Source organism: Hypanus sabinus, chromosome 12 (genome assembly GCF_030144855.1).
Source record: "Hypanus sabinus isolate sHypSab1 chromosome 12, sHypSab1.hap1, whole genome shotgun sequence".
Classification (NCBI taxonomy): Eukaryota; Metazoa; Chordata; class Chondrichthyes; order Myliobatiformes; family Dasyatidae; genus Hypanus; species Hypanus sabinus.
Window position 1 is genome coordinate 64,261,275 of NC_082717.1, and position 12,694 is coordinate 64,273,968.

Genomic DNA, 12,694 nt, shown 5'->3' on the forward strand with positions numbered 1-12,694 from the left:
TTTATCTACACCATCTGACATCTATACACACTAAGCATTGTGTCAATGGTGAGAAGGTTACTGGAAGGGATTCTGAGGGACAGGATTATTTGCATTTCAGAAGGCAAGGATGGATTATGGACAGTCAGCATAGCTTTATAGCTGGGAATATTGTCTCTTTGAATTGGGTCTTTTTTTTTCCTGAAGAGGTAATCAAGAGGACAGGACTGCAGAGATTAGCTACATGGAACTTAGCAAGGCCTTTGACAAAGCCCCAATGGTTAAAACACATGGGATCCAGGAGGAGTTGGCAAATTGGATATGAAACTGATTTGGTTAAAGAAACTAAAAGCTTGGGTGAATTACAGAATATCCCAACGACAACATCAATTTCAACTGATTCTGTAACTCAATGATGTGGTAAACAGATAGTCATCAAATACTTCTTGTGGAACATCTCATATTGCATCTTATGACACAAGGTGAATATGCATTCATACCGGGGTACAGTATTCCACCATCGGATAGTGCAATTTGTGTCCCTTTGCTGTACGTCCTGAAAAGAAACAACTTTGGCAGATGTCATAGTTGAAGTGTTTGAGGCTTCGATACCTGCAAAGGAAGAACAAATGTCAAATAAATTTTGTTGGAAATGCAATGCTTCTTTGCAAACTGATATTCATCAAACCTGCTTTTTCACTCGTCTGCATGCTGATTCAGCACTGTAACTATTACCTGTGATCAGTGCCTATAAACATCCACAACATGTATGGATTAGCTCTTCCAACACTGTTCAGATCTTCAAATTCAATTTGTATCCACCTCCAAAGTCTTAAAGCTAAAATCCAAGATTTAGAAGCACCTGAGTAACTTATTTTATCTCATGAGGCTGTCTAAATGATAACAACTCCAATTATGCATCTCCATTTGCAGAGATTAAACTGCAATTAACCAATTCTTGAAAGCTTAATTCCTTCTATGATGACTTTTGTTGGTTTGGAATTTGTTGAATTAAATGTGAATTCTTTCCTTGCAGCACACATCTTACCTAAAGCCTACGATCGGGCATTCTTTGCAGATGTTACACTTCGCCTGATGTTTTGCAGTTTCAGCAGCTGCTACTCGGTGTAAAACAGGTAGCCAGACCATGGACTGAGGCTCCAGTCTCATCCATTCTACAAACAGTTTAGCATCAATCTCTGGCTTGTTCTGAGCCTAGAAAAGGAGAAATTCAAGTGTCATTAATAGTTTGCCACAGCTTACTGCCTCCTCCATGACTTAAAATCAATTCAATAATGGATATTTACTCACTTCTAGTTGTTGCAAAATTAATATAATTCAAAGACTTAATTACATTGTCTTTTGCTGATACTAACTATGAATAATAGGAACCTGGTTGCCTCTGAATCATAAGTTCTTAGGGTCAAATCCTATTCCTAGTCAAAATCAAAACTCCTTGTGAGGGAGCTGTAAGAGGTTCCTTCCTTTTGAGAGCAGTGTTGAGGGTGAACTGGGTTGCCTAAGAGGCAGGAGTCGGTGTGAGCCACAATGCTGAAAGGGCAGGAGCAAGGGAGAGCTGGATGATAAGAAATCTGTTTGTGATTTCAACACCTTTGGAGAGGCCTTATATAATGATGCATTGACTATGTTATTTCTATGAATTTTAGAAGGTTATACTGGATCTTAAGTAGCATCAAAGAATGTTCTGAAATTTTGTAAAACTCTATTTAGTCATGCTCTAGTTTGATAAAGAGATTCATCCCTAAATCTTTTTAAGTCCCATTTACCTGTGAACAATATTTAGATCTATCAGATTTGCTTTAAGAATTAGTGTCAGACTATGAGCCCCCATTAAATATGAACTAGAATTACATTAAATAAGCTTACATATTGGAAGCAACTGCGGACACTTGGTTCTATGTTGCTACCTCCGAACGAAGCTACTTCCCCAAGCTGGCGAGGAATCTGTACTGCATCGTGAAGCAAGAGGCTCAGGCTTCGCTGGTCACACAAATCATTGGGTCCAGTTACTTGCTTGAAAAGATCTGTAGAAAGTTAACAGCAAGGAAATACAGTATCATTAATCTTTAGGTAGGCAGCGAGGAATTCAATGTCCAATTTTTCTTGATCATTTGTTTTGAGTATGGTGTATTCCAGTTAATTGGGTCATTGGTTAATTACGGTAGCTGCTTATTTGGGACAAATCTTAAAGAACAGAAACTAATCGAGAAAATAGCTAGGATTCAAAGAAGACAAATTGCAAATAAAAGAACGAATAAATAAATAAATAATACTGTGAACATGAAACAGTTGAGGCCAGTTCATTGGCTATACGTAAGAGGAAGTTAGATCAAGGAGTATGGAGAGGAAGCAAGTACAGGGTTCTGAGTTGGATGATCAGCCATGATCATACTGAATGGTGGAGCAGACTCAATGGGCCGAATGGCCTACTCCTGCACCTATTTTCTATGAGGTCTAGAGTCCTTAAAAGTGAGTCCCCAAGTTATGGAACCAGTCAGAGTTGAGGTGAGAGAAGTTATCCACTCTACTTCAGGAGCCTGATGGTTGAACAGTAATAACTGTTACTGAACCTAGTGGTGTGAGACCGACACAAGGTTCTTGTACTTCCTTCTCAATGGCAGCAATGAGAACAGAGCATGGTCTGAAAGACGGTGGCCCTGCTGACGGATGCTGCTTTCCTGTGGCATCACTTTCTTGTAGATATGCTCAATGGGAAAAAGGGCTTTTCATGTGATGGACTGGACTTATCCACCACTTTGTAGGTTTTTCCGTTCTTGGGCACTGGTGATTCCATGCCAAGCCATGAAGCAACCAGTCAGGTTACTCCCTACTGTGCACTGAAAGAAGTTAGTCAAAGTTCTAGATGACATATCAAATCTGTGCAAGCTTCTAAGTAGAGACGCTGCTGTAACTTCTTTGTAATGACACTTAAGCACTGGTCCCAGGACAGATCCTCCAAAATGACAATGCCAAGAAATTTAAAGTTATTGACCCTGACATGCATATAGGTTTGCATCTCTTTTAGAGGCTTGTCAGGAAGAGTAATTATCTTTGCTAATGACACACAACTGTTAATTTGCTAAATTACAAACATGATTTAGGAGGAGAATTAAGCCTCACAGCCCCAGAGCCTAAAATCACAGTTGATCTGACTAAACTTCACTTCCACATTCCTCTTTGCTTACATGTTCACCTCTCTCCTGCCTGCTGAAGGTGAGTTTCAAGTACACAGAACAGTCAGAGGGAAAAAAATCTCAATTATAACCCTTATTTTTAAATAGTAGCTAAAAGTTACTGGGTCTCCCTTAGGAGGAACAATATGCACCATATCTTAGAAAAGTGAGAGGTGACTAAAGCATACGAGACTTTAAACTCCAGTGAATGCAAGCTGAGCTTATCCAATCTCACCTCATAAGGAAACTCATCTATTCCAGTTATTAATGCAATAAACTTTTGCTAAACTTCCTCCAATGCATGCCTATCCTCTTTAAGGAAATCAGTGACAAGCATGATCTCACCATTGCTCCATTTAACAGAAATAAAATTGCCCTTCTTTCATATTCAGTTCTCCTAGCAACAAACAATACCATTTTTAGCTATCATAATTACTTGCTCTAGCCTAGAGAGTTTACACCATTCTTAGTAAACACTCTAGTTTACGAAGTAAGGTGCAAAAAGACCAAAAAAATATCTAGTGAGTGGCAATTCTGAGGGGGAAATGTCTTGTTCATAAGAGAAGTCAGTGTAGAATGGCATGACTGGTTCAAGCGGACAGGAAGGGGACAGTAACTAAAATAACCATGTGTTACAACAGTGATAAGTGATGTGCAGAACAGCATTTCTGAATGTGCACTCGTCAAACCTTTAAGTGGATGGGCTACAGCAGCAGACAACCAACAAACAGGAGGTATCTAATAAAGTGGCCACTGAGTGCATGTAAAAAATGCTTTCTGGAAATCCAAGTATGCATGGATGTACTGTCACTTTATTCCCAGTTTAAATTACTTGTCCAATGAACTCAAATAAACAGCTTTTATCGCAAGATTCACAGTCTGATGAGAGCTCGTTCTGTGGAATTCAAAACCAGTGATCCAGAACTCTACAAGTCCAAATTCAACCTACGAAAGGCTACTGCAAAAGCGAAAAGGAAATTCCGAGTGAAGTTTGGGAGATAATTGGATGCACGTAGCCTTTTGCAAAGTTTGCATGCTATTACTTCCTACGAGGCAAAATCTAACATAAGTGGCTGTGACGCTTCATTTCATGATCAGCTCAATGCCTTTTATGCATGCTCTGAAAGGAAGAATAAAACTTCACCTTTGAAAATCCCTGCAGCATCTGGCAACCCTGTGATATGTCTCAGGGGATGATGTCAGAACATCTTTTAATAAGGGGAACCCTCACAAGACTTGAGACCCTACATGGCAGGGCACTGAAAACCTGTGCCAACAAACTGGAGAAGTGTTCAAGGACATCCTCAACTTCTCACTGCTGCAGTCAGAGGTTCCCACCTGTTTCAAATGGCATCAATCATACCAGTGCCCAAGAAGAGCAGGGTGAGCTGCCTAAACAACTATTGCCTAGTATGATGAAATGCTTTGAGAGAATAGTCATAGGCAAAACTAACTCCTTCCTGAGCAAGGACCGGGACATGCTGCAATTTGCCTACCACCATAATTGGTCTACAGCAGATGAAATCTTACTGGCTCTCCAATTGGCCTTGGACCATCTGGATAATAGCAGGATCTATGCCAGACTGCCATTTACTGATGATAGCTCAGTGTTTAACACTGTCATCCCCTTCGTCCTAATCATCAAGCTTTAAAACCTGGGCCTCTGTACCTCCCTCTGCAACTGGATCCTTGAATTTCTTGTCAAAAGACTATAGACAGTATGGATCAGAAATAACATCCCCTTCTCACTGACAATCAACACAGGTGCACCTCAAAGATGTATGCTTAGCCCAATACTCTGTCAACACTCTTGACTGTATAGCTAGGCATAGCTCAAAGTCCAAAGTAAATTTATTATCAAAGTATATATATGTCATCACGTATGACCCTGACATTCACTTCCTTGTGGCATACTCAATAAATCTATTAGAGAATAACAACCATAACAGAATAAATGAAAGACCGCACCAACTTGGGTGTTCAACCAGTGTGCAAAAGGCAACATGCTGTGCAAATACAAAAAAGGACAGAAAGTAAACAAACAAGCAAGCAATAAATATTAAAAACATGAGATGAGTCCTTGAAAGCGAGTCCATTGGATGTGAGAACATTTCAATGATTGGGTGAGTGAAGTTATCCCCTTTGGTTCAAGAGCCTGATAGTTGAGGGGTAATAAGTGTTCCTGGACCTGGTGGTGTGAATTCTGAGGCTTCTGTACCTTTTTCCTGATGGTAGCAGTGAAAGCAGAGCACCTCCTGGGTGCTGGGGGTCTCCGATGATGGATGCTGCTTTCCTGCATCAACTTTTCAGGGCTTTACCTGTGATGGACTGGACCATATCACCTACTTTTTGTAGGTGGCTTATAGACCTCTGGTTTCCTTCTCCTGTCATCAATAATCAGCTCCTTGGTCTTGCTGACATTGAGTCAGAGGCTGTTGTTTTGACATCACTCAGCCACATTTTCAATCTCCCTTCTATATGCTGTTTAGTCCCCACCTTTGATTCCGTCTATAACAGTGGTGTTGTCAGTGAACTTGAATATAGTATTGGAGCTCTGCTAGGCCACACAGTCACAGTGCACAGTGAGTACAGCAGGGGACTAAGCACACAGCCTTGTGGTGCACCTGTGTGGATGGAGATGCTATTGCCAATCAAAACTGACTGGGGTCTGTAAATGAGGAAATTGAGGATTCAAATGCACAAGGAGATATTGAGGCCAAGGTTTTGGTGCTTATTGATTAGTTTTGAGCGGATGATGATATTGAATGCTGAGCTGTAGTTGATAAAGAGCATCCTGATACATGCAGCTTTGCTGTCCAAATGTTCCAGGGTTGAGTAAAGAGCCAATGACATGACATCTGCTGTGGACTTGGTGCTCCGGAAGGCAAATTGGAGTGGAACTAAGTCGCTTCTCTGGCAGGAGTTGATATGTTTCATTATCAACCTCTCAAAACGTGTCATCACCGTAGATGTAAGTGCTACTGGACGATACTCACTGAGGCAGGGTTACCACATTTTCTTAGGCACCATTATAATTGAAGCCTGCTTGAAGCAGGTGGGTACTTCATATTACTAAAACGAGAGGTTAAAGATCTCAGCGAACACTCCAGCCAGTTGATCAGCACAGGACTTTAGTACTCAGCCAGATACCCTGTCTGGGCCAGATGCTTTTCAGGGGTTCACATCCTGAAGGATGCTCACACATCAGCCTCAGACATTGAAATCAAAGGGTCATCAGGGGATGTGGGAGCTTGAGATGGTTTGTCCATGTTTGACAGTCAGAGTGAGCATAGAAGGCATTGGGCTCATTTGGAAGTGAAGCCCTTTGTTGCCTTTGTCACTTGATTTAACTTGATAAGAGGTGATAGTATTCCAGCCCTGCCACAACTGTCAAGCATCCTTCACTGATTTAAGTTTAGCCCAAAAATCATCCACGGCTTCTGACTGGGGAAGACACAAACTTCATCTATGGACAATCTTTGCTGACAGAATCTCAGATGGTGATGAGGTGGTGCATAAGAATGAGACTGATTGGCTGGTTGAATGGTGTCACAACAACAACCTTGCACTCAACATCAGTCTTACCAAAGAATTGACTGTGGACTGAGGAAGGGGAAATCACAGCAGTCCTCATCACAGGGTCAGCAGTGGAAAGGGTGAGCAGCTTCATGTTCTTGGTTGTCATCATCTCTGAAATCTTTCCTAGGCCCAACATCTTGATGCAATCGAAAAGAAGGCACACCAGCAGCTATACTTCATTAGGACTTGAGGAGATTTGGTATGTCACCAAGGACTCTTACTGTCTGATACAGGGGCACCAATGCACAGGACTATAAAAACTGCAGAGCACTGTATACTCAGCCAACCCCATCATGGGTACTAGACTCCCCACCATCAAGGACATCTTCAAAATGTGATGCCTCAGAAGGGTGGCATCTATCATGAAGAACCCTCACTATCCAGGAAATGACTTCTTCTCATTACTACCATCAGAGGAAATACTGGAGCCTGAAGACACACTCAACATCTTAAGAACAGCTTCTTCCCCTCTGTTGTCAATTCTGAATAGTCCATAAACCCATGAACATTTTTGCATTTATTTTTTCATATATTCTTATTGTAACATGGTCATTTTTATGTATTGCACTGTACTGCTACTACAAAACAACAAATTTCACAGCATACATCAGTAACAATAAACGTAATTCTGAATTTTTCCAGATGCCCTCATTTCACATCTTCAGCCATAGCCTCTCCCATTTTCCTAATATCAAATGTTCAGCTAACTGGTTTGTAGTTCCCTTTTCTGTCTTGCTCCCTTTTTCAATAAAGAACTTACATTCTCTATTTTCTAACAGAACAACACCCCAAAGGGATTGGGAATTTAGTAATTATAACTAATGTATCAAGAATTTCACTAGTCACTTCCTTAAGTTCCTCATTAACTTTCTAAAGAAATCTGTGCATGGGTTTGGTACAGATAAGTAGCTATGGCTTTCATTCAGCAAAAAAAAAGTTTACAATGCAGAGAATTTAAGTTTTATAGTGAGGGAAATGGTAAAGCCATGCTAATGAACCAGTGAGTGGTACTCAAATCCATACTGAATGAGTTGGCACACAGGCTTGCATCTGCTTTAGGCAAAACAATATTCAACTCAGTACCTACAGTGAGTTGTCTAATACTCACATTTATATTTTTCTTCCAGAAGACCCTTGGATAGGCACATCAATCCAATCCTCAAAGATAACGCTCTGATCCTTCCACTCCTACCCCTATTAGAAGAAAACAGATGATTTTTACAGATTTCAGTACAGCAGAGATCCACTCTACATTGGCCAGTTTTCAAAAATCAAATACTGTTTTACTGATGCAGCTTAACTGGAAGTATGTGGCTGTCCTTAGTCTTATTCTGTACCTTAACTAGGTTGAGAAAAATTGTATTTTACTTTTCCACCATTGCAACCTGAATTTCAACCAAAAGCCATGTTTATAAATTAGCAGCTTCCATGTGGATTTAACTACTTTCATTAAATCATGCACGGTTGAAAACACCCACACAGGATATGACCACTCATGAACAGAGTTTAGTGTAAGGTCCACCTCGTTCTGCTGTTCTGACTTCCATCAGCAATAGATTAAGTTGAAATGAGTACCCAGAAAATTTCTTTCAAAATAAAAACCTTAGCCAGCTATTACTTCATTGTTATAACACAACAAAATAGGTCGAGTCCAAGAAGTGTTACTGGTATAATTCAGTTAAAATGCTGAGAAAGCCCACAAATCTTGGAAATGAACATTTTAAAAGGCCAAAATTTTATTGTGAAAGTTATCAGTGATCCCAAACGTAAAACAATGTTTATTAATTTCAGATTTAATTCCTAAAATAAACTATGCTTTCTGGCTTAAATAGTTAAAAAGTTGCAAATCACTTTCTATAGAATGTGGAACAAGATATTCAGCACAACTAGTTACAGTTACCAGAAAAAAAATATGAAAACTTTGGATGAATCAGCCCATTGGCTTTACGAATCAGTACATGGCATCAATGAAGTCAGGTCAGTAACTAAGTACAGTTCAGTCACAATTGTTAACTCAATAAATTGACTTACTGATAAAATTAATAAAATTTTAAAACATAAATTCACAATGCATCCCAATACATTAGAAGCTGACAAGATGCTTTAATGCTCAAATAGTGAAAACACTTTCTTCCAGAGAAGAGCATTAATTATTTTATGACAGATGTAAACCGACAATTCAAATGTCAAAATAGAAGCAAATTATTCCTTCATCTTTGTCAGCTTATTAATTATTCTTAAGGGTTAAAAGAATAATATTAAGCCACCAAATTAACAAATTAACCATTTTAATAAAATAATTTGGTTCTTCTGAATAGAACTTTTGAGTTGTGTCCTGGTTTGTGAATGTCTGGTGCAACATTATGAGGCAAAATATATTAAAAAGGGAAGGTCAGAGAGATCCAGTTCATCCTAACCTGTAGAATGTAAGAAAACTTGTCTGATTATTTATCTCTTTTGTCAAACAATTACAATATAAAATGTTCTGAACAAAACCTTTTATGAACAAAAGCGACGCCAAGTTAAAATACCTCCAAGAAAGGGCAAACCAGAAACTAAATTCAAGAGGAGATTTTAATTTACTTCAACAATGAAGCTTAACTTGGTTTGATTTAATGAGATTTCAATTCTTGGATCTGGATAATTAAACTTATTTGGCTACACGAACTCAAGACACTGGATCAACTTTGTCAGCAACGTTGTTCACATATATTCTACTAAAGATGCATTGCTTTCCAACTTCCAGGATCAAGAGAAACAACCTAAGCATCAATGCAAACATTTTAATGTTTCAAAATGCTATCTAAGCTTCAAAATGGCGGTGTGACGCAGTTTGCAGCGGCCACTCCAGAGTTGATACCTGTTATTTGTTAAGTGGGGTGCCGTGCATAATCCTAATCTGATGAAAAACTGAGGTGGGAGCATGGAGGAACATCTGGAAATCTCCAGGAAGGCCTTCTTCGTTGCTGCTGCTGTTGTGAGGTCCGGGTCTCTGCTGGGAAGAACAGGACCCCAGTCCTCTGGGTCGTGTTGCCGGTGGCCAGTGGCAGGGGCGTCGTAGTACGCTTGGCAGAGGATGGTGCTCAGAGAGGCTGTGCCGGAGGGGATGGTCGGAGGCTCGGAGGTTCAATGGACTTGGAGTCCACTGCGGTCGGGGCGCTTTCACTGTGTGCTGCGTCTGCAAGGCTGAGTCCAGCTGCGTTGTGGAAGTCCACAGCGGGGGTATTCCCTTCTACGGCCTGCATGGGATGACAAGTATATCGGGACCCTGAGGACTTGTGGAAACTGTGTGGTGGTTTCTTTCGAACTTAGTCTTTTAGCATCTTCGGACTATTTTTACTGTCCCCATGGTCTGTTTTTTTTAATCAATTATGGTATTGTTTGCTCTGTTGTAACTATATGTGAACTATAACTATATGTAACTATCTGGTTTTGTGTAGGTCTTGTAGCTTTACTTTTTGGTTTGTTGAGTGGTAAGGTTGGTCTCCTGACTTGGTGTGTCTGGGTAGCCTTGTTTTGTCTGGTGGGTTTGGAGCTCCTTTCTGGGAAACGCGCTAAGATGGTAGCGCGATATTAATATGCTTCAGCCTCTCTGGACTCTGGATTTGGGGATTGCCAAACATTATGTGGATTTTCCGGTGTAGTCTGTTTTGTCATGTGCTTTTGTTATATCATTCTGGAGGAACGTTGTTTCATTTTTTAACTGCATTGCAGTTGTGGTTTCTAAATTACAATAAACTGAATTCAATTCAATTCAATAACCCCCAGAAATAAGGTAACAGAAATCAAAACAATTCCTCCAACTTGGTTGATTCTTAATCAATCCTAAATCAAACAAGGAATCAGAATCAGATTTATTATCACAGGCATGTGTCATGAAATTTGTTAACTTAGCAGCAGCAATTCAATGCAATACATATGAGGGGTGACTGATAAGTTTGTGGCCTAAGGTAAAAGGAGTCAATTTTAGAAAACCTAGCACATTTATTTTTCCTACATTTACACACTTAGTCCAGCGGTCATTGACCTGTCCATGATGGATAATTTTTTTAACAATTTGAATATTCCTAAACTGACAGATGAAGATCGTAGCTTGCTTGATGCTCCTATCTCTATGGCCGAAATAAGAGAGGCTATCTCATCAATGAATTCAGGGAAAGCTCCTGGCCCTGATGGTTATATTGCAGAATTTTTTAAAACTTTTTCTTCTTTGCTTTCTCCTTGGTTATGTGAAATCTTTAATGATGCGTTTGTTAAGAAGAGATTACCTCAATCTTTTTATGAAGCTACTATCTCTCTAATTCTTAAAAAAGATAAAGATCCTACTTTATGTGCATCTTATCGCCCTATATCATTATTAAATGTAGATTCTAAGATTCTTACAAAAATTTTAGCCATTAGATTAGAAAAGGTACTATCACAGATTATTTCAGAAGATCAAACTGGTTTTATTAGGAATTGGTATTCCTTTTTTAATGTTACAAAATTGATTAATATAATTTATACTTCATCACCCACAACCCCAGAATGTGTTATTTCATTAGATGCTGAAAAAGCTTTTGATAGAGTTGAATGGACATACTTATTTAATGCATTGAGAAATTTTAATTTTAGTTCCTAATTTTATATCATGGATTAAATTAATATATTATAAACCTGTTGCTTCTGTTCTTACAAATAATTATAGATCCTCTTTTTTTCAATTATCTCGTGGTACGAGACAAGGTTGTCCTTTAAGTCCTTTATTATTTAATATTGCATTAGAACCTTTAGCCATTGCTATTCGTGAATCTCCTAATATTTTTGGTATCACCCTTTATGAGAAGTTATACAAATTATCACTTTATGCTGATGACTTGCTGTTATATGTTTCTGATCCTGACAGGTCTATTCCCGCTATTTTATCCTTGTTGGCTCAATTTGGTAGTTTTTCTGGTTATAAATTAAACTTAGATAAGAGTGAATTATTCCCCTTAAACGCGCAAACCTTATTAAATGACAGGATGCCATTTAAAGTTGTTACTGATAACTTTATCTACAGGTATAAAAATCACCAAGAAATATAAAGATTTATTTAGACTGAATTTTTTACCTATGCTTCATCAAATTCAACAATTTACTACAAGATGGTCTCCCTTATTTCTATCATTAGTTGGTCGGATTAATGCTATTAAAATGATGATTTTACCGAAATTTTTATATTTATTTCAAGCCTTACCAATTTTTATTCCTAAATCTTTTTATGACAACATTGATTCAAAAATTTCCTCATTTGTGTGGCAAAATAAAAACCCCAGGTTAAGTAAAAGGCAATTACAAAAATTTAAAAAAGATGGTGGTTTAGCTTTACCTAACTTTAGATTTTACTATTGGGCGAATAATATTCGTAACCTAATGTATTGGAAATTAGATTTGGACTCACCATTGTGTCCACAGTGGGTAAATTTGGAATGTAGTGAGGTAAAGGGATATTCTCTATTCTCCGTTCTTGGTTCTTTTCTTCCTGCTGATTTAGTTAAATTCAATAAACAGATATCTAATCCTGTTATCAAGCATACACTACGAATTTGGTTTCAATTTCGTAAGTTTTTTACTCTGAAAAACTTTGTTCTTGATAGCCCTATTTTACTTAATTTTTTTTTCAAACCTTCATTGACAGATCAAGCTTTTAGCATATGGAAAAGGAAAGGTATAAAATGTTTTCGTGATCTTTTTTTTGAAGGTACTTTGATGTCTTTTGACCAACTTTCCAACAAATTTAAATTACCTAAATCTAATTTTTTTTAGATACTTACAAATCAGAAATTTCTTACATAAAGTTCTACCATCTTTTCCCAATTCAACTTCAATGGATTTCTCAGATTTGTTTTTTACCTTTAATCCTTGTCAGAAGGGATTAGTAGCTTTTATTTATAACATGATTATGAAGATACAACCAGAAA

At 38.4% G+C, this 12,694-nt stretch overlaps 1 protein-coding gene across 7 annotated transcripts in view; it reads right to left on the reverse strand.

The window, feature by feature from the left end:
- Positions 1–12,694, reverse strand: part of LOC132402945 (utrophin-like) — a 477,671-nt gene that overhangs the window by 80,044 nt on the left and 384,933 nt on the right. For 6 of the 7 annotated variants that reach the window (XM_059986085.1, XM_059986086.1, XM_059986083.1 and 3 more), the window contains 4 exons: positions 7,861–7,946; positions 1,867–2,024; positions 1,028–1,194; positions 480–591 (listed from right to left, as the gene is read on the reverse strand). In XM_059986085.1, coding sequence (XP_059842068.1) covers positions 480–591; positions 1,028–1,194; positions 1,867–2,024; positions 7,861–7,946 — 523 coding nt within the window. Of the gene's footprint in view, positions 1–479; positions 592–1,027; positions 1,195–1,866; positions 2,025–7,860; positions 7,947–9,682; positions 9,992–12,694 lie in introns of those variants that run through there. The other variant, XM_059986087.1, reaches the window with a different exon arrangement.